Raw genomic sequence first — 25,511 nt, 5'->3', positions numbered from 1 at the left:
GCTCAGTTGGTTAAGCGACTGCCTTCGGCTCAGGTCATGATCCTGGAATCCCTGGATCGAGTCCCGCATGGGCTCCCTTGCTCAGCAGGGAGCCTGCTTCTCCCTCTAACCCTACCCCCTCTCATGTACTCTCTCTCTCTCATTCTCGCTCTCTCAAATAAATAAATAAATCTTTAAAAAAAAAAGAGAGAGACTTCTACTTGCTACTTCAGCACACACACACACATACTGATCTGCCCTTCTTGTTGCAATCTTCTAATTGGATGGATGGGTCAGATTCACAATCAGTAATCACTTGGTTATAACAATGGTCTTTTTCCAATAAGCACTGCTACTTTTCCTTAATTCTCTTTTTCACATCCTATGTGGCTCATCTCAGTTTAGAAGGGCCCTTGGTTTTCTCTCTGTGCATTTGACCAAAAAAGGGGGAGATAGGGATAATCTGCTGTGTGCCAGGCACTCAGATGGGTACTCCAATTGGACAACCTTGGAAAAAGAACCCTGGAGAGAGACCTTTGTAAACACGTCCTCCCTGTAGTGAACTCCCAGCTCCAACCGCTTGCTACAGGGGAATCTTCAGCCCTGTTAACTTCCTTTTTCTGAGTCTCAGTTTCCCCAGCTGTAAACAGGGATGCGAACACCTGATCAGGAGGTTGTGAGGATCAAATGAGAGGTCTGTGAACAGGACCTGGCTCTTAGCAGCGGGTCAGCAAACAGCAGCTTTAATCCCAATGAGGAGCTCAGAGAAGGATTTCAGCCCTGGGATTCAAGGCCGGAGAGTCGGGGCATCCTCACCGCCCTGGGCAAGGGCATCTTTAGGATCAGCAAGACTGTGGCCTCAGAGGGAGATTCTTGGGGCTCCTGGAAGGAGGGGACCTATGAGAGAACGAGCAAGGAAAGCTTGCAAAGCCGACCTTTGCGGGGAGCGGGGAGGCGGCCAGTGGGAGGGTAGGTGAGCAGCAGGAGATGGCCCCAGCCGGCGGCGGGCAGGGGAGGCGGCTGGCACCGGGTTCTTCTGCCTCCCCATCCCTGGGAAGGTCTTAAAACCCTAAAGAGGCCAGAGGGCTCCTTCCCCATCTGTAATGTGGTAACGGAGCCCGGGCCAGCGCCTCCCCAGGCTGGAGGGCGCGAGAGTCGTTAGGGACACCTGCCTCCCCCGCCCCCTCCCGGCGGGAGCCCGCGCGGACCAAGCGCACCTGGGCGCCGGCTGCGCCTGGGAACACGTGGCGCCCCAGGCCTCCAGGCGGCGGGGAGGGAAGGGGAGGGAGCGCGGCCCGCGCCGCCCGGGCTCCCTCCCCGCGTCCGAGGGTGCAGTCGACACACTATTAAAGCAACCGTCCCGACGGAAATGGGGTGAGGCTGGCACCAGAATAAAGAAGTCGGGGAGCCGGGAAGAAATAAACCCGCAACATAAAAGAGATTAACACAGAGAATGTTTCACAAATAATAGGGACAGGAAGGATTATTCAATTAATAATCGGAGGATCTTTAGATCGATTAGATCTTTGGGGGGGGGACTGAAATTTAGATGCATAGCTTGTATCCTACACCAAAATTACCCCCTGATAGAGTTATAATGGTGGTGGGGGCGTGGGGATTAAACTTCACGCGCACAAAAAGTAGCATGTATCGGTTCTCTAGAGGGGGGAGGACTTTTCTAGACTTAAAAGGGATGCGGTAATTCCCATTAAGATGGAGGCGTTGGTTCATACAAAACAGAAAACCGTCAGTTAAGGAAAAAAGTGAAATTAAAAGTAGCCAATGAATTAGGAATGGCTTCGGCAAGGGCAATATACAAGGATTGGTATGGTTGCTATGTGAAAGCGCTTACAAAATTAGTAAAACACTCGGACTGCAAGAGGGCAATAATGCAATGAAGGAAACAAGCAAATGAGAAAAGAATGTGATCAGAGAAATGAGATACCATTTTTAACTGATTAAATTAGGATTCTTGTTTTATTTTTTAAGGAATGCCAAATGCTGGTGGGGATACCTTTCATACACTGCAGTAGAATATAAATTAGTATAACAGGGGGCGCCTGGGTGGCTCAGTCGTTGGGCGTCTGCCTTCAGCTCAGGTCATGATCCCAGGATCCTGGGATCCAGCCCCACATTCGGCTCCCTGCTCGGCGGGAAGCCTGCTTCTCCCTCTCCCACTCCCCCTGCTTGTGTTCCCTCTCTCGCTGTGACTCTCTCTGTCAAATAAATAAATAAAATCTTTTTAAAAAAATTAGTATAACAGATGTATATCAGGGAGCCTTAGAAGCTCAACATCACTAATCATTAGGGAAATGCAGATTGAAGTGACAATGAGATAACACTTCACACCACCGGGATGGCCACTATTAAAAAAAAAAAAAAATCACAAATGTTGGCAAGGATGTAGAGAAATTGGAACCCCTGTACACAGTTGTAGGAATACAAAATGGTCCAGCTGCTCTGGAAAACAGTATGACAGTTCCTCAAAAAATTAAAAACAAAGTTACTATATGATCTAGCAATTCCACTTCTGGGTATATATACAAAAAGAATTGAAAGCAGAGTCTTGAAGAGATATCTGTACACCCATGTTCACAACAGCATTATTGACAATAGCTAAAACATGGAAGCAACTACTGAGAAATCACCATTGAGAGATAATGGATAAGAAGCAAAATGTGTTACAGGATGTGAGGAACAAAGGCAGAAGAGAAATTATTAAATTTCCTTACTACCTACAGCCCATTGACAAGTCCTTGAAACAGGCAGAGTGACATTCCTCTAGGGACTCAATTGCTTCCAATGTTAACACTTTGCTAAGGGCGAAAGGCAATCCTAGCCCTACCACATACCCCCAGGATCTGGTAAGTCTACTTTAACATATAAAAGTTCCTTTAGAAATTTCCTTTATCTCTAAACCCCGCAAGATACGTGTTGGCAATCAACCCCCAAGCACATGGCCCACCGATATACATCTGAAGGATCTCATGACTAAGGTTTTATTAGATGGTAATAAATGACCCTTTCCCAACAATAGCTAGCCCCCTCAAGGTCCTGGAAACCTTGCTTCCAAAATTCCTTAGAGACTTACACTATCCCTAACTCCCTCCCAACTTGAAAATGTATAATGGGCCACTCCTCAGGACCCCAGTGTGGCTCTTTCTGCCCATGGGTCCTGTCCCCGTGCTTTCATAAAATCACTTTTTTGCACCAAAGACATCTCAAGAATTCTTTCTTGGCCATCAGCTTCGAACCCTAACGTCTCTTCCTACATCAGTATATACATACAATGGAATATTATTCGACCCTAAAAAAAGGAAGGAAATTCTGACACTTGCCACAACATGGTTGATGACATTATGCTATGTGAAACAAGCCAGGCACAAAAAGACAAATTCTCTATGATTCCACTTTACCGAGGTAGTCAAATTCACAGAGGCAGAAAACAGAATGGTGGTTGCCACGGGCTTGCAGGGAGAGAGAATGGAGAGTTAATATCTAATGGGGCCAGAGTTTCAGTTTTGCAAGATGAAAATAATTCTAAAGATGGATGGTGGTGGGGGCGCCTGGGTGGCTCAGTCGTTAAGCGTCTGCCTTCGGCTCAGGTCATGATCCCAGGTCCTGGGATTGAGCCCCGCATCGAGCCCCAAATCGGGCTCCCTGCTCAGCAGGAAGCCTGCTTCTCCCTCTCCCACTCCCCCTGCTTGTATTCCCTCTCTCGCTGTGTCTCTCTCTGTCAAATAAATAAATAAAATCTTTAAAAAAAAAAAAAGAAGAAGATGGATGGTGGTGATGTTCTCACAACAATGTGAAAGTAGTTACTACCACTAAACTGTACACTTAAAAATGGTTAGAATGGTAAATTTCCTGTTGTGTGTACTTTACCACAACTGGAAAAAAATGTTTTAAGTTAAGCGAAAAACAAACCAATAAAAATCACAGAGGACTTCAAGGCAATATTTTTTAAGGAAATAAGGATGAGGGGCGCCAGGGTGGCTCAGTCGTTAGGCGTCTGCCTTCCGCTCAGGTCATGATCCCAGGGTCCTGGGATCGAGCACCGCATCGGGCTCCCTGCTCAGTGGGGAGCCTGCTTCTCCCTCTCCCACTTCCCCCTGCTTGTGTTCCCTCTCTCGCTGTGTCTCTCTCTGTCAAATAAATAAAATCTTTAAAAAAAAAAAAGTTTAAAAACTGCTCTATAATATTCACTAATACACATAAACCAAACATTAATTCATTTAGCCCTTCCCCGTCATTGAACAATTACATTGTTTCTCTTGCTTTTTTAATACAACATTTCAAAGAACATTTTTGTGCACAGATCTTTGTCTTATCATTTCATTAGGGTACATACCTAGATGCGAAGTTGCAGAGTCAAAAATGATGGCTATAGCTACAATTTAGTTTTAGAGTCACTGAAAATGGCATATATAAAGAGTTGGGTTTTTTTTTAAGATTTCATTTTAAGGGGCGCCTGAGTGGTTCAGTCGTTAAGCGTCTGCCTTCGGCTCAGATCATGATCCCGGGGTCCTGGGATCGAGCCCCGCATTGGGCTCCCTGCTCAGCGGGAAGCCTGCTTCTCCCTCTGCCCGCTCTGCTTGCAGCTTTCCCTGCTTGTGCTCTCTCTCTGACAAATAAATAAATAAAATCTTTAAAAAGAAAAAGAAATTCTGTCTTTAAACGTGTGGGTGCGGGGTGTTGTAACAACGGGGAAATAAGTGTGCTGGGCTTTTCGGCTATCGTAAGGCCAGCCATCAGGAGATAGTTCCAGCCCTGACTGCCTCTGCCAGCTGTGTGGCCTTGAGCAGGTCACTCAATCTCTCTGAGCCTCAGTTGCCTCACCCGTGACATGGGGCCTACAGGAGGTGGGTGGCCGGGAGGACGGGCTGAATGTACGGCTTTCCGTCGGGCCTGGTGCTCTGTGGCCTGTAGATGGCAGAGCCAGCGACTGGGTGAAGGCTTGGGCGACTGGGCAAGGCAGTAGGGTGTGGGAGTGGCACCCTGAGTCCCCCGGCCCCTGGCAGGACTGGGTTTGAGGGCCAGGGTGGAGGCGGGAGGGGCTCCTCAGCGGGGGAACGGCTCTGGCTCCGTGGTGGAGCAGCTGAGCTGCAGCTGGGCCTGTGGCCTGGGAGGCAGTTTTGCGGGCGCCTCCTCCCGCAGCCCACACCTCAGGTCTGCAGCTGGGTCCTGCCTCCTCTCAGGAGGGCCATGGCCGGGACTTGGCTGCTCCTTCTCCTGGCCCTCGGGTGTCCGGCCCTGCCCACAGGTGAGCCCCCTCCCTGCCTCCCTCTCTGTGCCCCATTAGTTGGCCCAAGCCCACTCCCTAGCTCTGGTCCTCTCTGGGTAGGGGTGGGATGCAGGGAAGGCAGGAGAGAGCTCTTTGGGGTTCCTGGGGAGGGTCTCACCAAAAGCCCACCATTTCCTTCCCTATCGTATCTGCCTTCCAGCTCCCTCACTCTGGGACCCCGAGTCCCGCTCCCTGGAGTCTGCAGTGTTGGTAGGTAGGGCAGTCACCTCTTGGAGGTACAGAGAACTAAGAGCAAGCCGATAGATGTCCAGGGAAGGTGGAGATGGGGTAGCCTGAGCGGGGACACCGGCAGCATTGTGAGGTCCTCTCTTGTCCTTCCTGTCCCGGCCTCCTGCCCTCAGATTGCCCTATTCCAATAGGGCTCAGAATGCCTCATGTTCACCCCTTGCTCCCCTTCAGGGGAAGCTGCAAGGTCCCTGTGATTTCCCAAGGGTGTTACCCTCAGTCCTTCAAGGATCAAGGATGGAGTCACAGGACTTGTATTTAGAGGAGGGAATTCCAGCTCCATCTAGAAGCATGTGCATGTTGGCATGTATGTGGTGGGGGAAGGTCATCTTTTTGATCTAAAACTGGCCCCCAGTATTGTCACAAGCTCTCCCTTGCTAGGGAGACAAACCACATCCATGTGGGGCAGGGAGAGCTCATGGCAAGAGGTCCGAGCTCTGAGAAGGAAGCAGCCAGGGCGAGGAGGAGCAATCCTGGGCAGCTTCGTGGAGGAGGCACATGCTAAACTCAACCTGGGGAGTGTCTCTATCTGTCTCAACTGAAGAGGTTCAGGAGGTCAAGGGTCCTGGAGCTCACTCTCAGCTTTCTCTATCCCCTTCGTTTGCCCTGTCTTATTAAAATTAGTATTTTTTTTAGGGGCACCTGAGTGGCTCAGTCGGTTAAGCGTCTGCCAGAGTCCTGGGATCGAGTCCCGCATCGGGCTCCCTGCTCGGCAGGAAGGCTGCTTCTCCCTCTCACACTCCCCCTGCTTGTGTTCCCTCTCTCGTTGTCTCTCTCTCTGTCAAACAAATAAATAAAATCTTTAAAAAATAAAAATAAAAATAAATAAAATTAGTATTTTTTTAAAAGATTTTATTTATTTATTTGAGAGAGAGAGAAGGAGAGACAGTAAGAGAGTACAAGCAGGGAGGAGAGGGAGAAGCAGACTCCCCACTGAGCAGGGAGCCCGACACGGGGCTCGATCCCAGGACCCTGGGATCATGACCCGAGCAGAAGGCAGATGCTTAACCGACTGAGCCACCCAGGCGCCCCTAAAATTAGTATTGATAATAATACTTATCTACCAAGGTGTTTGACATTCATGATCTTTATTCTTCACAACAATTTTACTGGACTGGTGTTATTAACCTCATTATATTGATGCAGCAATTAAGACTCAGTTAATTAAGCAGACAAGGCAGGAATTCGACCAGCTCAGTCTGAGACCATGTCCCAGGCTTGATGTCATCCTTCCAAGTGGGGTGGTCTATGAGAGCAGGAATCAGAGAGCCAAGTTCAAATCCTGAGTAGGCTACTTACCATCCACATGCTTCTAGATCTGTTCTTTGACCTTCAAGAAACCTTTCCTGAGCACTCCCCTCCGACCTCCCCGTAAGATCCTCTGGTGTCCTTTCCTGCACCCTGGGGTATTTCTTTTCTTTTCTTTTTTTAAAGATTTTATTTATTGGGGCACCTGGGTGGCTCAGTCAGTTAAGCAGCTGCCTTCAGCTCAGGTCATGATCCCGGGGTCCTGGGATCAAGCCCCGCATCAGGTTCCCCGCTCGGCGGGAAGCCTGCTTCTCCCTCCTCCACTCCCCCTGCTTGTGTTCTCTCTCTGTCAAATAAATAAATAAAATATTTTTAAAAAAGATTTTATTTATTTATTTGAGAGAGAAAGAGAGCGAGAGAGCGCACAAGTTGGGGGGAGATGCAGAGGGAGAGGGAGAAGCAGACTCCTTCTGAGCAGGGAGCCCGACTGGGGCTCCATCCCAGGACCCTGAGATCATGACCTGAGCTGAAGGCAGCCACTTAACCTACTGAGCCACCTATGAGCCCCACCCTGGGGTATTTCTTTAGCCTGGCTGCATTTAACTCAAAAGTGTGAATTTGTCTGTGGGATTTTTGTTTTTGTTTTTGTTTTTGAAGATTTTATTTTATTTGAGAGAGTGGGCGGAGGGGCAGAGGGAGAAGGAGAGAAAACCTCAAGCGGACTCCACCCTGAGCGCAGAGCTGACCCGGGCTCAATCTCATGACCCCAATGTCATGACCTGAACCCAAACCGTGTCGGACACTTAATCTAACTGTGCCACCCGGGTGCCTCTGTCTATGGGTTTTAATCTCTGAGATTTTATTTATATGAAAAAATATCCAACTATTCAAGAGTAACATTTTTGTTATTATATATTTTGTCATCTTTACTGAAAAAGAATAAGATTGTGGAAAATCAGGACTATCTTGGACAATACAGGGCAGATGTTTGTAGTACCCATGTGATTTATTTTTATTTTTTTAAGTATGAAATAATACAGACATACACTCGAAATGGGTGAATTGTATAGTATATAAATTATATCTGAACAAAGCTCTTTAAAAAATACTTTAGGGGCGCCTGGCTGGCTCAGTCAGTACAGCATGGGACTCTTGGTCTCGGGGTTGTGAGTTGGAGCCCCACGTTGAGTGTAGAGATTACTTTTTTTTTTTTTAAGATTTTATTTACTTATTTGACAGAGAGGGAACAGAAGCAGGGGGAGTGAGAGAGGGAGAAGCAGGCTTCCTGCCAAGGGGGAGCCTGATGTAGGGCTGGATCCCGGGACCCCGGGGTCATGACCGAGCCAAAGGCAGACGCTTAACAACTAAGCCACCCAGGAGCCCCGAGTGTAGAGATTACTTAAAAATAAAATCTTAAAGGGGCGCCTGGGTGGCTCAGTTGTTGGGCATCTGCCTTCGGCTCAGGTCATAGTCCCAGGGTCCTGGGATCGAGCCCCACGTCGGGCTCCCTGCTCCGCGGGCCTCTCCCACTCCCCCTGCTTGTGCTCTTGCTCTCGCTATCTCTCTCTCTCTGTCAAGTAAATAAATAAAATCTTTAAAAAAAATGCTACAGACCTACAAAAAAGAACTGACAATGATGCAATAAACACCTATTCATGTTCCACTCAGATTAACAAATGGTTTCAATTTTGCCATATTTGAATCAGATAAAAGAAACAAAAAGTCACAGATACATTCAAAGCCCTCTTTGATTTCATTCCAGATCTTATTTCCTTCCCTTCCTCCCCAGCGGTAACCACCCTCCTGAGGTTGGCACAAGGTAGTGTAAGAATTTGTTTATGCATCTGCTATCTTTCCCATGGGACTGAGTTCCCTGAGGGCAGGGGCAGTCTGCGTCAGTGTTTTACCCCAGTTCCTGGCACAGATAGGTTCAGACAGGATAGATGGGTGAGGGATGGATGGATGCCTGGAAGCATGGACAGACATACAGATGGAAAGTAGAAAGAATAGATGTCAGAAAGACGGTTGCTGGGGAAAAGATGGATGAATAGATGGGCAAATGCAAAGAGAGAGGATGGATGAGTGGGTGGAAGGAGAGATAGATGGACAGTGGAAGCAAACCCAGATGGAAGGACAGAAGCCTATTATGAGACGCTGGCAGGGGCAGATCTAGCCCCTACAGGTGCGTGCTCTCTTACAGGTGGGGGCGGCACACCCTTCCCCTCTCTGGCCCCACCAATCACGCTGCTGGTGGATGGGAAGCAGCAGACGCTGGTGGTCTGCCTGGTCCTCGATGTCGCACCCCCTGGCCTTGAGAGCCCCATCTGGTTCTCAGCGGGCAATGGCAGCTCACTGGACGCCTTCACCTACGGCCCTTCCCCAGAGGCTGACGGCACCTGGACTAGCTTGGCTCAGCTCTCTCTGCCCTCTGATCAGCTGGCAGCCTGGGAAAACTTGGTCTGCCACACTGGGCCTGAGGCCGGCGACCGCAGCCAGAGCACACGGCCCCTACAGCTGTCAGGTGGGGACGGAGCCTGGGCCCCTGTGGATGCTCCCTGCCCCTCCCACACACTCTGGAAACAGCCTATGGTGGGAGATAGGGCAGGCTCCCGTGGGGGCATGGAGGGTGTCCCTGTGCCAACCATCTGAATGAGGTGATGCCTGGGCTCAGAGCAGGGTGGCCTCAGGGCCTTGAGTCCTGGATTTGCAACTCCTTCAAATATCCAGCCTTCAAATATCTCCTTCAAATCCAGGCTCTGATGCATGACTTCCAAAAGGTAATAACACCGCCTCCCTCCTATTACCTAGGGTTGATATCTAGATTTATGTACCTAAGGTTAATATCTATATCACCCTATCTATGGTAGGATGAACCAAATGACAATCAAATAACAAAATGCTATCATCTACTTATTGTTCACACTGTGCCGGGCATTGTTCGAGACACCTTACGTTCATGAAGGAAGTCATATTATTTTCCCAAATTTACGGGCACAGAGATGTTTAGGGGACACGTCCAAAGCCAGCTATTATTATTACTAGATGACTTACTTCCTGTTTTTGGATTATGGTAGCTTTGGTATCTTCCAAATGGGAATGTTTGTTGAATAAATGCCCTGTCTTTCAAAGAAGGCTGCTAAGAAAATCCAAGTCCTCGTCTAAAAGTGCCGAGAGACCTCAGCCTCCCCCGGGGGCACAGAATAGTGGACAGTGGGGACTGAGAAAGATCTGAGTCCCTGAGAGGAATCGTAGCAAATGGGCTCATGTTTCCTGCTGCTGGTTTGTCTGTCCATTTATGCAACTTGCCATGCACAGCTGCCCTGTGCCAGGCCTGGGGCGCAGAGCTTGGGTGGAGCGCAGAGCCCATCCCGAAAGACTCATTCCCTTCTCCTTGGCTGCAGGAGAGGCTTCCTCAGCCAGGACCTGCCTCTGGGAGCGTCTCAGGGGTGAGTATTGGGGACCGGGATCTTGAGCCCCGTTTGGGTCTGGCCTGATGGTCCCACTGGCGTGTGTTTGTTGGGGTGGGGGGCCTTGGTGGGTGTTCCCTGAAGAGGCTGCCTTGCTGGGTTGGGGCACTGACAAGCCTGGCCTTCAGTCTACCCATGGATAAATGAGAGTGGATCCTCTGACCCCAGACTAATTCCTGGACACTAGTTGAAAAGTGTAGGTGACAGCTAACAGAAGGTTCCATGAAGCTCTCCTTGGGCAGCCCAGATGGGTGGTGTCAACGTCAGAGCCTTGGGAGACTGTCTGGGTGGTGGACAGTCCCACCACCCACCGGACAGAGAGAGTCCTAGTCGGGTTCTACTTCCTCACCACGCAGAGAATATGGGGCTGGTTACTCTCTGCGCCAGATGCTACTTTCTGCTTGGCCTGCACCCCCCTGGTTTGGGGGGAATAAAATAAAATGAAGGCTAGGAAGGTATGTGTTATTACTATCAGGTAGAGCTGAGGTTAGACACCAGGGAGGACTTCCCTCGGCTCCGGGGCACGGCGGGGAGGAGGACCTGCGCGGGCGGAGGACAAGGCCCCTACTCCCCGGAGAACCTTCTCGAGCGGGAGGGGTTGAAGCCGGCCTCCACGCCCCTGACGGCTCGTCTTCTCTCGCAGGGATGCGGGGCCAGGCGCTGCGGCTGGGGGCGCTGCGGCTGCTGCTCTTCAAGCTGCTGCTGTTGGACGTGCTCCTGACCTGCAGCCGGCTCCGCGCCGCGCCATGCGCGCGGGGGGACCCCGGGCTCCCGCGCCCCGCACGGGCCCGCAGCCCCACCGCCGGCTCCCGCAGCCCCCGCCGCCCGGCTTGGCGGCCGAGCCGGGGGGGCCGCGGGCCAGGAGCCCCGGAGCCCAGTCTGGGAGGAGGGGACGCTCTCTACCCACCGAGCTTGGGCCTGGTGCTCATGAGCCCCCCGGTATTCCTTCCTTAAGCCTTGCGGTATTTGTGTGTGACGTGCCTCCTCCCGCAGATGGAAGTTTCTGGTGCTGGGCTCTGTCTCCCGCCTCGGACTGAGGCCTTCTGAGGGAGGAGGAAGTTGTGCCACGGGTACTGGGACATTTGAGATGCAGAGAACTGAGAACAATTAAAGGAGAACTTAAATGACGCAAATGAAACACTTGAATTCATGTCTGCCCTGCGAGGAGGGAATTTGGCAGATTTTGAAAAGGCAGAAATCCTGGAGGGCTCCCTTGAGGAAGAGGTTCCTGCGGGTGAGATTCGGAACTGCAGAGTGATCCTGGAGTTTGGGGAGGACGCTGTCCTACCTCTGTCTCCCTCTTCCACAGCCAGGCATGAGAAGAGCCCGCCCTCCCCGGCTCCTCACCTTGGCCCAGCTTCTGCGAGAGGTCAGGATGAGGAGCCCTGGAAGCCAGGAAGGTGGGGTGCTGGGCCCCATGTGAAGCTTTGTACAGACTTGACAGAAATGAACGGGGGCCAGGATCCCAGGGTAACAGGATCATGTACAATGCCAAGAGTATGGATGTTAATTCCAAACTTACACCTTATTAAGCAATTAGGGGTCATTATTCATTTAACAAATATTCATTGAGCATCAACCCTGAACTAGGCACTAACGAGATTTTTTCTTTTCTTTTCTTTTTTTTTTTAAGATTTTATTTATTTATTTGACAGAGAGAGAGAGAGCACACAAGCAGGGGGAGCGGCAGGCAGAGGGAGAGGGAGAAGCAGGCTTCCCATGGAGCAGGGAGCCTGATGTGGGGCTCAATCCCAGGACCCCTGGATCATGACCTGAGCCGAAGGCAGACGCTTAACCGACTGAGCCACCCAGGCGCCCCTCTTTTGTTTCCTAAAGAGAGCTCTTGCGCTGATAGTATATAAGTCCCCCACAGTAGAGTGTGTGGCCCGTTTCTCCAGCATTGGCAGGAGATCCAGCCTTTCCAGGAGTTCCTCTCTCCAGTAATCACCCCCAGGAATCTCGGGTGCTTTCATGTGAATCCAGGTGTCCCCTGGGCAGCACAGGACAGTCTGCTGGACCAGTGGTGCTACCTTAGTCTCCTTCCCCCAAGGTGGTGTTAGCGAACTATGCTCTAACATCCCACCCACTCATGGTGGCAATGCCATCTCCAGCTGCCCTGAGCCTCTGCGCCCTCTCAGCTGCTGTTCCATGAAAACCCTCCCTGTCTTCTCCACGGCCACCTCTCACTAGCCGATCAGGAGATGCTCCTGCCTCTTTGTAGATTCTTCAAGGAGGGGCATCCCACAACTCCTGGGGGTGAATCAGACCACCATCCCCACATGGCCTGCTCCTTCCGCAGCACACAGACTGAGGGAAGGATAGGCTGGGTTGGGGTGCAGGCATGTCCAGCCATAACCTCAGATTTTCTCTGGCCACTCTCTCTTCCCAGCCCTCAGCCCAGATGCTGAGTCTAGAGCTCCTGCGAAACTAATTTGTGCCTCAGTAAATGTCCTCTCAGAGGTTCTTTTAGTCATTCTGGAAGCAGAGTTTCCTTTAGCTTCAACATCCCTCCTCCTCATGTTCCAATTCCCCAATCCTGCCCTGCCCCAGGCTCAGTCCCTACTGTGGTTGGCTTCAAGTTATCTCCCAGGAGGATTCCCGGGCCTAGGTAAATCAAGGGCTTTGGCCAGGCTCTGAGTCTCCCCAAGTCTTATGAAGCCTATAGAAGATGGAGGCCCTCAGAAGGGTGTCCCGATCCTGTGCACTATAGAATTCTACATACCACAACCCCTGCATATCCAAAGTGCTTTGTCATTGGCACAATTGTTTTGAGCAAGAAGCTAAGATCAAGAAATAATAAGTCAAAAGGCTGAGCATCAGTCCTCCCGAAGTCTTCATAAAATAGCATAAATATCCAACCTCCAGGAAGGAAACATAAGGCACTGGGGAACAGGGCCTTGGGGACGAAAGTGCAGACAACTTCCCAGGAAACCAAACTTGGGGTGTGTGTGTCCATAGGACACTGAGCTCAGGGGCAGTCTGAAGCAGCCCCAAAGACCCAGAAAGTCCTCCTCTTGATGACACAGCAGATGGGGGTCCCATTGATCATCTCCTTGTACCAGGCACCCTGTATTGCTGGGGACGTGGAAGGGAAATACAATCGTTCATAGCCAAATCCCTGCTTTGTGGGAGCTCAGAATCCAAAGAAATCAGTAATAGGGCAGAAAAGAGGAAGAAAGGAAGGAAGGAAGGAAGGAAGAAAAAAGAAAAACCGAGGCTCAGAGAGGAGGTGATTTGTTCTGGTTCTCAGGAGCCCAATCTAGGATTACTTGGCACTAAGAAAGTTATTTGAAGGCTGGGGATTGTTTGAGTCGCCAAGGTCTCACCCACAGCGCCTACTAGTGATTAGCAATTACAACAATAACAACAACGATAATAATAACAAAATTTAAAAACAGGTGCTCAATAAGGGTTTGCTGCATTACGACCCCAGCAGGGAAGTGACGTGCAAGGAGGCGGAGAAGGCCGAGAGGACGGCCTTCCGCACCTCTACCAGGACCCAACGAACCCGACCTCCTCCCATTCAGGCCGAGCCGGCTGCTTCCCTGCTCCGCGTCCTGCTCCTCCAGACCCTCCCAGAGCCTCCGTTAGTGGGTGGGGGAAAATGCTGCCATAGGTCACTGAGGACACCATCCGCGCTCTCATTGGTCAAGACTAAGAAAAGATCGCCCTCCCATTCGCTGGAGGGCAAGCCCCGGAAAGCCCATTGGCTGCGTTGTCCGCGGGCCTTCGTGGGCTCTGAGGGCGGGCCGAGGTGGCCGGAGGAGGGAGCGGGCGGGGGGCTCCCTGTTGCCCTGGTTACGCCGAGGCACGTGTGCAGTCCCGGAAGCGGCTCCGGGAAGCTGCCCAGCGCACGCAACCGGAGGAATCGCCGCCGGGTACGCTGGGGTCGGGTCCGGCTGGGCCATGGAGCCGTTGCCTGAGCCCGCGCCCCGGCCTGGGCCCCGCTGTCTTCTGCTTCTCTCCCTGCTACTGTTGCTGCTGCTGCTACTGCCAGCGCCAGAGCTGGGCCCCGGCCAGGCGCACGCGGAGGAGACTGACTGGGTTCGACTCCCCAGCAAATGCGAAGGTGAGGGGGCGGGGCCCGCGGGGAGTATCCTGCCAGAGGGGCGGGGCGTGCGGGGTAGGGGCGGGGGATGGAAGGTCCTTGGCACCTGAGCTGGAACCTCTTCATTCATTGAACCTACTGTGTGCCTGGCACTGTGCTGGACACTGGGGACACAGGGCCGGGCAAGAGATCAGGTCTCGGTGCACCAGGAGCTCTCAAGTCGGTACAAAAGAAGCAGTTATAATCCAGGGTGGTAGATGCCATGATAGAGTAGGTACCGGCTTTGCGGGCCGGGGAAGGAGCATCTAATCTAGCCTAGAGATGGGGGGGAAAAGCTGTGTGGAGAGGGAAGTCAGGAATTCGTATAGGAAGCCCAAGCAGTAATTAGGAGTTAGCTGGGCGAAGAGACGTGAAAAGAGAGAGTCTCTCAGGAAACCGCAGATGGAGAGGCTAAGAAGCAAAGGACAAGTTTGAGGAACTGAAAAGGTCCTTATGACTGTTCTTAGGGTAGGAAAGCCTGAGACTCTCCCCTTTGTGCCCTCACCACAAGCTGATCTGTGTAATTGATAGACTCCCTCACTAGCGTTAAACTCCTTGAGGACAGGGACCTTGTCTCAGATATTTATTCATACAGTGCCTGGTGGGCACCCAGTGAATATTTTTGGAATAAATACAAATAAATGGGGGATTTGGGTGTGTGTGGAGGAGGGAGAAGGGTCTGAGGCCTATGGGGAGAATAGAGGGCCACTTTGGGAGAAGAGTAGATCTGGCCTGGGAGAATTTGGTGAGGGAGGAGGACTTTAGGAATAAGGAGAAAGTGAATCCCAAAGATACAGGGATGGAGGTGTAAAACTTGAGAGAAAGAGCGCCAGCACCCAAGCCAGTGATCCAGGACTATGAAGGGCCTACCTTTTCTCCACCCCCACCCCCATTATTTCTAATTTCTCCCCAGACCTTCGCAATCACTCCTTCCTTGCCATCTCCATACCCCCAAACCCCTCCAAAAGTTGGCTATATATCCATTTCATCCCCATTCAAAGCGTACAGCAGGCCAAATGTTCCCTAAGCACTGGGAAGTGGGGGTGGGGTGGATTGGGACACATAATCCTTTCATTTGAGAGATGAAAGATGAGATGCTTCAGAGATGAGCCGACTTCACTGGGAGGGCTCTCAGTATGGGTTCTAGCCTGTCCCTCACTCCCATAAATAGGCAGAGAGTTGGGATGCCCCAGAGAGGGGGGAAGCCCCTTTCACTCTTGCTCTAGTCCTAACCTAGATGGTATGGTTTGGGGGTTTCACTTCCTCTCTTTGTTTTCTATCTTAGCCCCTAAGAAGGGACTATTCTCATAGCCTGAGAACCTCACATTTCTTTCCCTTAGGAGGCATTCACAGACTCAGAAGCATAGAGCTTGCAAAGATCTTAGCGATCATTCTAGTCCAGCCTCATTTTGTAGTTAATGGATAAAGACTAATTTAAAAGGGATTTTCAATTACAGGATGGCTTGGTAAAGTCTTAGGCTCCTCTTTTTTTTTTTTTTTTTTAAGATTTTATTTATTTGTGAGAGAGAGAATGAGAGACAGAGAGCATGAGAGGGAGGAGGGTTAGAGGGAGAAGCAGACTCCCTGCTGAGGCAGGGAGCCCGATGTGGGACTCGATCCCGGGACTTCAGGATCATGACCTGAGCCGAAGGCAGTTGCTTAACCAACTGAGCCACCCAGGCGCCCTAGGCTCCTCTTACTAGGGCTTTTGCTTTTATTTATCATTGTTGCACCTTTGTTATTAAATGCTGACTGTGTATGGCCCACAAAGCCTGCCTCCTGGCTCCATAGCCTGAGTGGAATAGGCCTTGGCACAGAGGAAGGAGGACCTGCCCGGAAAAAGAGTAGGTGGGTGTCCATGAGAGTCTGGGGTCTGTGCCATGAGTCTCCTACAAGTCTAGTTCTGGGTGGGATCCCCAGAGGGGGTCTTGAAGAGGTAAGGTTTGGAAGAGTTGGGAAGCAAGGTTGTGATTGATGGGCACAAGAGAGAAAGGTTTCAGCTCCCCAGGGCCTGGAATCCTACACATTGAGGGCGTGGGAGAAGGGGGCAAAAGAGCCAAAAAAATGATGAGCTCACACAGAATGTAAAACAGAGAGGGGGAGGGGGACAGGTGTTGCTGGCTAGAGAGCCAGGGAGGTGAGCCGCCTCAATTCATTGCAGACTCTGAGATCACAGCTTATGTTTTGGAATTTTAATGTATTCCAAGTTCTTCAAGCCATCTATTAAATATGTATGTTATAAAATTTTACCAAGCAAGCCTTCAGGGGATGGTTTGGTTTTTTTGTGTGTGTGTGTGGTGAATTGGTCTACTAAACTCTGCTGTCAGTGTTATAATAATACTAATGGCATTTGGCCTACAGATCATATTCGTTCAGAGGCATCAGAAGCTGCTCTATCACAAACACAGTCTCTCAGCAGTATTTATTAAGTATACAACACAGACAGAATCCCAGACTAGAGGAATACAGAAAAAGTCCAATACGTGATACTCACTTTGGGCATTGTTGTAGTTATAGTTGGGGAGACACAAAGTGACCAAAAGCTCTTCGAACATGGATCCTATAGAGAGAGACCCAGATGAAATCAGAGCAGGTGGGATGGATCCAGAAGAGCTTTCCAGGAGGAGGAGGCTTTTAAAGTGAGGTTGTGGGGCACCTGGGTGGCTTAGTCAGTTAAGTGGCCGACTCTTGGTTTCAGCTCAGGTCCCGATCCCCGAGTCATGAGATCAAGCCCCAAGCTCTGCATCGAGCCCCTCATCGGGCTCTGCACTCAGCCAGGAGTCTGCTTGAGATTCTCTGCCTCTCCCTCTGCCTGTCCCGCTGCACATGTTCTGTCTCTCTGTCTCTCGCTCTCTCTCCAATACATAAAATCTTTAAAAAATAATAATAATGATAAAGTGAGGTTGGGAGAATGGGTAGAAAAGCCCATAGAAGGCATTAAGCGCTCTCCCAGGGCCTCAGACAGGTCACACTTTCTGTGTGAACACTCCTTACACAGCGGCAGTTACTCCATTGGGCTGGATGTAGAACAGAGGAATCTGTTTTCAGCTGTGAATCCCCAGACAGTGCCTGGCACACAGGATTGCGTAGTAACTGTTTGAGGAAGAGTAAGAGAAAACGAGAAGATGAATGTACAGAGCCGGTAGGAACAAGGGCCTCTGGAGGGGATGGAGCAGATGACCTTGGTAGGAGCAGAGAGCTGGTGTTGGAACAGCATATGAAATCAGGTCATAAAACAGGCAGACAAGACCTTTGGGGACAACTGGGAAAATTTGAATATGGACTGAGTATTAGGTGATATTGGAATTATTTTTCATTTTCCAAGGATCGGTATGGTTTTATGGTTGGTAGAAGAAAGTCCTGGTTCTCAGAGATGCATGAGGACCTTTTGAGGGGTGAAAGATCATGATGTCTGCAACTTACTTTCAAAATGGTGTAGCAAAAACAATGTATATATTGTTGAGATATATTACTATATTATCCTGTTATTTTATATTATTATACTGGAGTGAGATTGTGGCAGATCATTAACAAACTGTTGAAATGAGTGGAAGCTGTATAGTTACTCGTTGTACTCATTCAGCTTTTCTATATGTTTGAAATTTTAAAATGATTACAGGGGGCGGTGGGGAGAGGCAGGAGGGAGCTGGGAGAAATGGAGTCAGTAGAATAAGGGCCAGGACTGGACAGGGGGCAGTGAATCTTGGAGCCAAGTTTCACCCAGTGACCTCCATGTGGTGGTCTGGGGCTAACTCCTTCCCTGCCCTGAGTGTTGACCCAGGCTGGGAGAGGCACCTACCTTGGTGCATTTGGCTGGGAGCTGGCTCCTCCCTGACAGACTCCTAGGCACTCAGTAGGCTGTGCCGTGTCTCCCGCCCCCAGTGTGTAAATATGTCGCCGTGGAGCTGAAGTCAGCTTTTGAGGAGACTGGCAAGACCAAAGAGGTGATTGACACAGGCTATGGCATCCTGGATCGGAAGGCTTCCGGAGTCAAGTACACCAAGTCGTAAGTGAAGGGGGGTACCCACTGGCCTGGCCTGCTTTGTTCCTAGAGGCTTCGGAGGCTTGGGGTTCCCTCTCCCTTCCAGCTAGGCAAACCCACCAAAGGGAGGCGGTTCTCACCAATACCTGAGTTTGCCCGCTGGTTTTGCCCCAACTAATTGTGTGGTCTTCATAAATCCCTTCATTCCACTGAGCCTCAGACTTATCTGTCAAAGCAAGACGGTTCGACCGTATCTCATCCCAGACTCTTGGATTTCATGAGCCAATGCAATTTTTTTTTTTAATTGATAACATAGGATTACCTGCTTTTAATATTACCAGGAATAAATATTAAAAACAAGCCAAAAAAACCCTTCATCAGCCATGATCATCCTTTCAAAATGAAATATTTTGACATCAAAATTTAATACATTTTGCCGTAGGAAAACATCTAAATACTGAATCATTTAGCTTTATAAAAGATGCCTTCCCATAGAGCTGTTACATTTTGTCTCTCTGGTCTGTGTTCCAGCATTTCAGAGCCCCCAGACCAGATGACCTATCTTCCTTCCAGCTCTGACTTCCCTTTGGTGAGATGCGCAGGTGTTGGGGTAGCAGGGCTGGAGGGACGGACCGCTAACCCCCTGGGGCTGGGAGAGGAGCTCAGTCCCTCTCGTGCTGCTGTCTCTGCAGGGACTTACGGTTAATCGAAGTCACTGAGACCATCTGCAAGAGGCTCCTGGACTACAGCCTGCACAAGGAGAGGACCGGCAGCAACCGGTTTGCCAAGGTTGGATTTGTGCTTGTCCTTCATCCCCATGGGGCAAGGCCTGCATGTGTCTAAGGGGTCTGCTGGTGTGGGTGTGGCTCGAAGATCATGTTTGGGGAGCTTCCATCCTTGGCCTCTTCCCATTCTTCATCGATTAGGGTTTGCATTTCTCACCTCCTGAGCGCGCTCTTTGGTGGCAGTAGGCACAGTCTTTTTTTTTTTTTTAGATTGATTTATTTATTTATTAGAGAGAGAGAACACAAGCAGAGGGAGAGGGAGAAGCAGACCTCCTGCTGAGCAGGGAGCCCCATGCAGGGCTCGATCCCAGGACCCTGGGATCATGACCTGAGCCGAAGGCAAACGCTTAACAGCTGAGCCACCCAGACGCCCCAATAGGCACATTCTTAGTGACCGGGGCCATCAGGGCCCTGCCTCAGCCTCAGCCCGAAATGCCCATGTGGAGGCCTGAACACTGGCTCAGGGAGAGCTCAGGAAGTGCAGAACTGTGGGGTTTAGAGGAGATGTCAGAAGACACAGCAGGGTGGGGTGATTACCTAGTCCCTCTGGGCCCACAGGACACTCACCTGGACCTCTGTCAGGGTGCCTGTGTGATATTTAATGCACTTACTATGTGCACGAATGCCTCTGTCCCTGAAGAATGAGCTTCTTACCACAAGGCCCACAGTTCTTTGCTTCAACATCTTCAGTGCCTGGCACATATGGTAAGAGACTTGCCTCCTGTATTTCTCCACCTAAGTACCCTTCTAGTGGAGTTGATTAGTCAGAAACCCCTGGGGAACCTAGAGGAATAGTCTTTTTTCTTTTTTTTTAAGATTTTATTCATTTATTTGACAGAGAAGTTCACAGTGAGAGAGGGAACACAAGCAGAGGGAGTGGGAGAGGGAGAAGCAAACTTCCCGCGGAGCAGGGAGCCCGATGCGGGGCTCGATCCCAGGACCCTGGGATCATGACCTGAGCCGAAGGCAGACACTTAACCACTGAGCCACCCAGGAGCCCTTTAGAGGGATAGTCTTAAACAGCAGAAGTCTTAGATTTAAAATTTAGGGGTGCCTGGGTGGCTCAGCTGGTTAAGTGGCTGACTCCCTTTTTTTTTTTTTTTTAAAGATTTATTCATTAGAGCGCGAGCGCGCGAGCGTGTGTGTGCTGCTGCAGGGAGGGAGAGGGAGAAAGAGTCTCAAGCACACCCTGTGCTGAGTGCAGAGCCTGATGCGGGGCTCCATGCAGAGCTCAATCTCACAAACCTGAGATCACGATCTGAGCCGAAACCAAGAGTCAGACGCCCAACTGACTGTGCCACCCAGTTGCCCCAAGCATCTGACTCTTGATCTCAGCTCAGATCTTGATCTCAGGGTTGTGAGCTCAAGCCCTGCATTGGGCTCCAAGCTGGGAGTGGAGCCTCTTTAAAAAATAAAAAAATAAAATAAAGGGGTGCCTGGGTGGCTCAGTCAGTTAAGTGTCTGCCTTCGGCTCAGGTCATGATCCCAGGGTCCTGGGATTGAGCCCTGCTTCGGGCTCCCTGCTCAGCCGGGAGTCTGCTTCTCCCTCTGTCTGCCGCTCCCCCTGCTTGTGCTCTTTCTCTCTCTGATAAGTAAATAAATAAAATATTTAAAAATTAAAATAAAATTTGTATGAATTTTGTATTCTACTCAGTAATAAACACCTGTTTTGCTTTAATATAAAAATGTTTAAAACTGTTTTCCATAGCAATAAAATTAGAAACAATCTAATCATTCACCAGTGGTTAAATAAATTGATACGGCCATTCAGTGGACAAAACAAAGAATGAGGTAGCTCTTTATGAATTGAATTCAAATTGTCTCCAAGTTCTGTTATTCAGTAAAAAAGGCAAAGGGCAGAATAGTGTGGCTGATATATACTACCACTTGTGTAAGAAGTGGGGGCAAGAGAGGAGGATATATTTGTATGTATATTTGCTTGTATTTGCCCGCATCACCTCTGGAAAGAAAGAGGAAATGGACAGTGTGTAGATGGACTCTCCAGGGAGAAGACCTAGGGAGCTGGCAGAAATATTTTTACAGAACCAAGAGTTCTCCCTGCCTCGCCTATGCTCCCTTCCGACCCAGGAAAGACACAAGCCCCAGGAAGAAGCTGGAGTGGGGAGTGGGTCTAGACGTGGGGGAGCACGTGTTCCCGGCCACAATGAGGGGAAAGAGCCAAGACACACTTAATTCCTGGAAAAGGAGTTTCCATTCAAAGGGCCTGAAGGCAAACAGCAATCCTTTTTGAAAGCTTGAGGTGTGAGAGACATGATAGGGTGTGTGTGTGTATGTAGGGGTTGTGGGGGCAGGCCTGAAAGGGGAGAGGAAGGTGAGGTCAAGTGCGAGAAGCCTTGGAGGGTCCTGACTCCTCAGTGCTGGGTCCTCGGGCCTCCAGCGCCACCCAGAAAGGAGGGTGGGAATTGGTGGACACTCTCAGCCTCTCAGGCCCTGCTGCCTCTTCTAGGGCATGTCGGAGACCTTTGAGACACTGCACAACCTGGTCCACAAAGGGGTCAAGGTGGTGATGGATATCCCCTACGAGCTGTGGAACGAGACCTCTGCAGAGGTGGCTGACCTCAAGAAGCAGGTACGGGCCTCTCGGCCCGCAGAGGCTGCCCTGCTCACCGGGGCGGCTGGGGACTGGGTCTATGGCTGAGGAAGGCCACCGAGAGCTGCGGGAGGGGGGAGCTCTGGTCAAGTCGTCTCACCTCGCTGGCTTCAGTTTCCTCAGGGGAATCACAGCCACCTGCCTGTCCTGCAGTGGGTTGTGAGACTCGGCTGAGCCCCCCCCCTGCCCCGGGGAGCGAGTCAGTGCTGGGGCTTTGCCAACGCGCCGTGTTGTGATTCATAGTGCGACGTGCTGGTGGAAGAGTTTGAGGAGGTGATCGAGGACTGGTACCGGCATCACCAGGAGGAAGACCTGACTCAGTTCCTCTGCGCCAATCACGTGCTGAAGGGCAAGGACACCAGTGAGTGGGAGGGAGGGAGAGGGCAGGGCGGGTGGGCCCTCCGTTCTACCGCTCACCCCCCCTCAGGGGAGGTAGGTTGGGAGAAGACAGAAGAGAAATAAGAAATAGAAGGCGTCCTAGCAGCTCTGCCCTTGGGGAGCTTGAGGGGACAGGGTGGAGTAAGAGGTACTGACACCAGGTGCAGAATCACACGAAGGGAACCACAGTGAGGCAGGAGGCAGGGACTCGTGGGGCGCCAGTTCCAGTTGTCGCTTCCGCACGCCGCCCCCCCCACCCCGCCCCGTCAGTGCTCTGCCCCCAGCAAACCAGTCCGTTGCGGGTGTCTCTCCTCACCCCAGGTTGCCTGGCAGAGCAGTGGTCCGGCAAGAAGGGGGACACAGCCGCCCTGGGAGGGAAGAAATCTAAAAAGAAGAGCAGCAGGGTCAAGGCATCGGGCGGCGGCAGCAAACAGAGGAAGGAGCTAGGTGGCCTGGAGGAAGACCCCAGCCCCGATGAGGATGAGGGCATCCAGAAGGCGTCCCCTCTCACACACAGCCCCCCGGATGAGCTTTGAGGCTAACCCAGTGCCCCCTGTACCGAGACCCCTGACCTGAAGCTGAGGAATCTGGGACCCCGCTCTGGCCGGCAGACAGCTGTCCTGCTCCAGGTCCTCCCTGCCGGGCCGGCTTGCCACCAGGAAAGACACGGTGGGGGGAAGAACCCGCCTCCTCCCTCTGCCCAATGGCTCTCCTGACCCCGGCTTCCGGCGGGCCGTGCGATTTCCCGCCTGCCGAGGACTCTGGTGTGAACTCAGCAGGGGCAGGTGTGGGGCCCGTGGGGAGGGCACCCCGGCCTTCACCTCCCCTCACTCCTCTCCAATGGGGAAGCAAGACTGCAGGCCATCCCACCCCCGCTTACCCCCTCCTGTGGACACCTGGCACTCTGCCCGGCCCTCCCCAGGGCTCACAGAGTAAAAACCTTTTGGCCTTTTTGTTCCAATTTTTGAGTCCCCTCCAGCTCCTCAGAGAGGCCTGGAGCCCCTGTTGCTCTTCCTTGCCCCTCACCTTCCAGCCTTGGGGGCCGAGAATGAAGAGGCAGCTCCCATCCTCCCATTATTGAGGCTGGCCTGCCGGCCCTGGGGAATGGCAGGTGCAGGGAGGGCCTGGGTTGTTCTGGGGTGAGGCCCTGCCCCTCAGCTGCCTTTGGACTCCCTGAGCTCCCCACGCCAGGAGGGGCCTGACTTGTGCCCTGGGCACCTGGCTGCCCTCCATCCTCTCTTCCCTCCCCAAAGGCCTTCCCATTTGTTGTGTAAACTGTTTACTGATGACCTCACCAGATTCCACCCCTCCTTCCCATCTGCATCTGCCCTGCTTGTTGGTCTTGAACCTTGTTCCCTGATGACCACAAATTACCGCTCTGCTCCTTCTAATTGTTGTGCCCGGAGGGGAGGACACCCCAGTCCCCCAACAGCCACTTATACCACATTCTCTGGGAGCAGGGGAGGAACAGGAAGCGTGGCCTCTAGGGGGAAGTCGTGGGAGGCCACGAGGTCAGGGATCAGGGCGCTCAGTAGCAGTAGTAATGATAACTGCACACACTCGCCGTGCTTTAACTCGAACCCTTACAGCTCCCGTGGGGTGGGTGCCGTTAGCCTCATTTTGTAGAAGACAAAACTGAGGCTCAAATGAGGTGACACAGCCAAAGTCCTGCTGTTAGTAAGTGTCCAGGGGCACTCAGACTCTGGATTCAGACTCTGGGCCCGTTGTGTTTCCACCACCCCATGGCTGCCACCTCCTTTCCCCAGCACCTGGCACTGGCAGCGTGATCCACATTGAACTGGTTTGGTTTCTTAGCCATAACTCCACCCCTACCAGCAAACCTCTTTTCCAAGTAAAGGGGGAAGCAGCTATGGCTTCTCAGAAGGAGACAATGGCAGGAGGTCCTGCCAGGCCAGGCCCCCGCCCCAGCCCCACAGACCCCGTCGTGCTCCTGGCCTGGGCCTGGTGGGCAGGGGCGGGGGTGCACTGCCGGAGCACCCCAGACTCCAGCTCCAGTGAAATGCTCCAGGGTCCGAACTAACTGAGGGCGAGGGGCCCCCTTGCAGCCTGGGCTCAGGCCTTCTCCCTTGAGGTGGGACAGCCAAGGCCAGAGAGGGTGGAGCAAACCGAAAGCTTTTTTCCTCCAGTTGGTGAGGCTTCCAGAAGGTCCTTGGAGGATACTTTTTTGGTTATTCCCCCTGCCCCCACCCATCTCTAGGACTGGTGCTGCCCCCTGTTGAAGGCGCTGTGGGCAGTGAGATTCCAATAGAGACTCAGGTCCCACCCTGGGCTCTGGGCGTGGAGCTCAGGGCTGGGAAACCATTTGCCACTGCCTGGACTGTCTAGGATTTCATGGCTAGTCTCTGATAACCCCATTCTGTCACTGACCCAGAGCACTTCAGTGCCTGGCTTATGTCTGTCCCCAGAGCTTCATTGGTCCTTCAGGTAGGATTGGACAAAGACCTATCCCTTTGCTGGGGTGTGGGCCCAGTGGCCCAATCCAGGCCCTGTCCCAGACCAGAGGACAGACGGCACTGTGACTGCTTTGCTCTTTGACCTGTGGCTGCTGCGTGAATAGCCCCTTCCTCCCCCTACCCCCCACGAGGGCCGAGGGCCCGGTGTGTTGCACATGCACTAGCTCTCCACCCGCCTACCCCACCCCTGCCCCGGCCCAGCCTAGAAGAGCCAGAGGCGAGATCCAGCTTCCCAGGGTTTTCTTTTCTTCTCCCCACCACACGTACAGGCCTTTCTGAACCTGAATATCACCTCCCACTTTCCCACACCCCTTCTCTCCATAAGGTAAGGGGACTGGCTGAGCTCGAGTTATCCAGATTTTAGTCCCTTTAGTAGAAATCCTGTTAGAACAGGGTTTCTTAAACTCACTTGAACATGAGTGTCGTATGGAATGCCTGTTAGATGTCTGGGCCCACCTCGATCTGTGGCTTAGGGACCTAGGAGTCTGCTTGTTTAACAAAGCTCTCATGGTCCTTAAGATGAGGCCAGCTGGAGCCCACCACAGCAGGGGAAACACAGGGTGTTGTGCTAAGAGGGGGCAGGACCTCCATGAAGTCAAGGTCAGGGTCTTGTCCTTAGAGACACAACTAGTCAGAACTCCAGAGAGGATCTGTCTCTGCCAGAAACTTGCATCGTCCAGAACCGCAAAGGCTCATGGACCAACCAGAAAGCTCGTTTCTTACACAGGCCCTGATAGTGAAATCTCAGGGGTTGGGGCTGTGGTCTCGGGTGGCTGCACAGGGACTCTGTATTCATTTTATTTATTTTTTATTTTATTTTTAGAGAGGGTGGGGAGGGGCAGAGGGGGAGAGAGAGAATCTTAAGCAGGCTCCACACCCAGCGTGGAGCCCAACGTGGGGCTCGATCCCACAACCCCGAGATCATGACCCGAGTGGAAAGCTTAACTGACTGAGCCACCCAGGCACTCCT

At 51.7% G+C, this 25,511-nt stretch overlaps 2 protein-coding genes across 3 annotated transcripts; both read left to right on the top strand.

Moving 5' to 3' along the window:
• Positions 1 to 5,184: 5,184 nt before the first annotated feature.
• On the top strand, positions 5,185 to 11,178 carry PTCRA (pre T cell antigen receptor alpha). The gene is made up of 4 exons (XM_021691923.1): positions 5,185 to 5,242; positions 8,958 to 9,278; positions 10,159 to 10,203; positions 10,868 to 11,178. Exons 1-4 carry the CDS (start codon positions 5,185 to 5,187, stop codon positions 11,176 to 11,178), a joined length of 735 nt encoding a protein of 244 aa, XP_021547598.1.
• A 2,795-nt stretch (positions 11,179 to 13,973) lies between these two features.
• Positions 13,974 to 23,445, top strand: CNPY3 (canopy FGF signaling regulator 3). Of its 2 annotated transcripts, XM_044917689.1 has the most exons (7): positions 13,996 to 14,293; positions 18,194 to 18,317; positions 18,825 to 18,895; positions 18,952 to 19,082; positions 21,546 to 21,668; positions 21,933 to 22,050; positions 22,389 to 23,445. In XM_044917689.1, the coding sequence occupies exons 1-7, from the start codon at positions 14,131 to 14,133 to the stop codon at positions 22,601 to 22,603; spliced, it is 945 nt and encodes a 314-aa protein (XP_044773624.1). In that variant the 5' UTR covers positions 13,996 to 14,130; the 3' UTR covers positions 22,604 to 23,445. The 2 variants fall into 2 exon arrangements, with proteins under 2 accessions (XP_021547810.1, XP_044773624.1); XM_021692135.2 differs by lacking the exon at positions 18,825 to 18,895 and having other exon boundaries at positions 13,974 to 14,293; positions 18,986 to 19,082.
• Positions 23,446 to 25,511: the final 2,066 nt, after the last annotated feature.

The sequence above is a fragment of the Neomonachus schauinslandi genome, chromosome 8, assembly GCF_002201575.2.
Source record: "Neomonachus schauinslandi chromosome 8, ASM220157v2, whole genome shotgun sequence".
Lineage (NCBI taxonomy): Eukaryota > Metazoa > Chordata > Mammalia > Carnivora > Phocidae > Neomonachus > Neomonachus schauinslandi.
The sequence above is the reverse complement of the archived record's forward strand: the minus strand, read 5'-3'. Positions and strand labels throughout refer to the sequence as shown.

Coding starts and splice junctions, on each gene's coding strand:
- CNPY3 (XM_044917689.1), top strand. CDS start 14,131: ATGGAGCCGTTGCCTGAGCCCGCGCCCCGGCCTGGGCCCCGCTGTCTT. Junction 19,083..21,545: donor GCAGCAACCGGTTTGCCAAG/GTTGGATTTGTG, acceptor TGCCTCTTCTAG/GGCATGTCGGAGACCTTTGA. Junction 21,669..21,932: donor TGGCTGACCTCAAGAAGCAG/GTACGGGCCTCT, acceptor TGTGATTCATAG/TGCGACGTGCTGGTGGAAGA.
- PTCRA (XM_021691923.1), top strand. CDS start 5,185: ATGGCCGGGACTTGGCTGCTCCTTCTCCTGGCCCTCGGGTGTCCGGCC. Junction 5,243..8,957: donor GTGTCCGGCCCTGCCCACAG/GTGAGCCCCCTC, acceptor GCTCTCTTACAG/GTGGGGGCGGCACACCCTTC. Junction 9,279..10,158: donor ACGGCCCCTACAGCTGTCAG/GTGGGGACGGAG, acceptor CCTTGGCTGCAG/GAGAGGCTTCCTCAGCCAGG.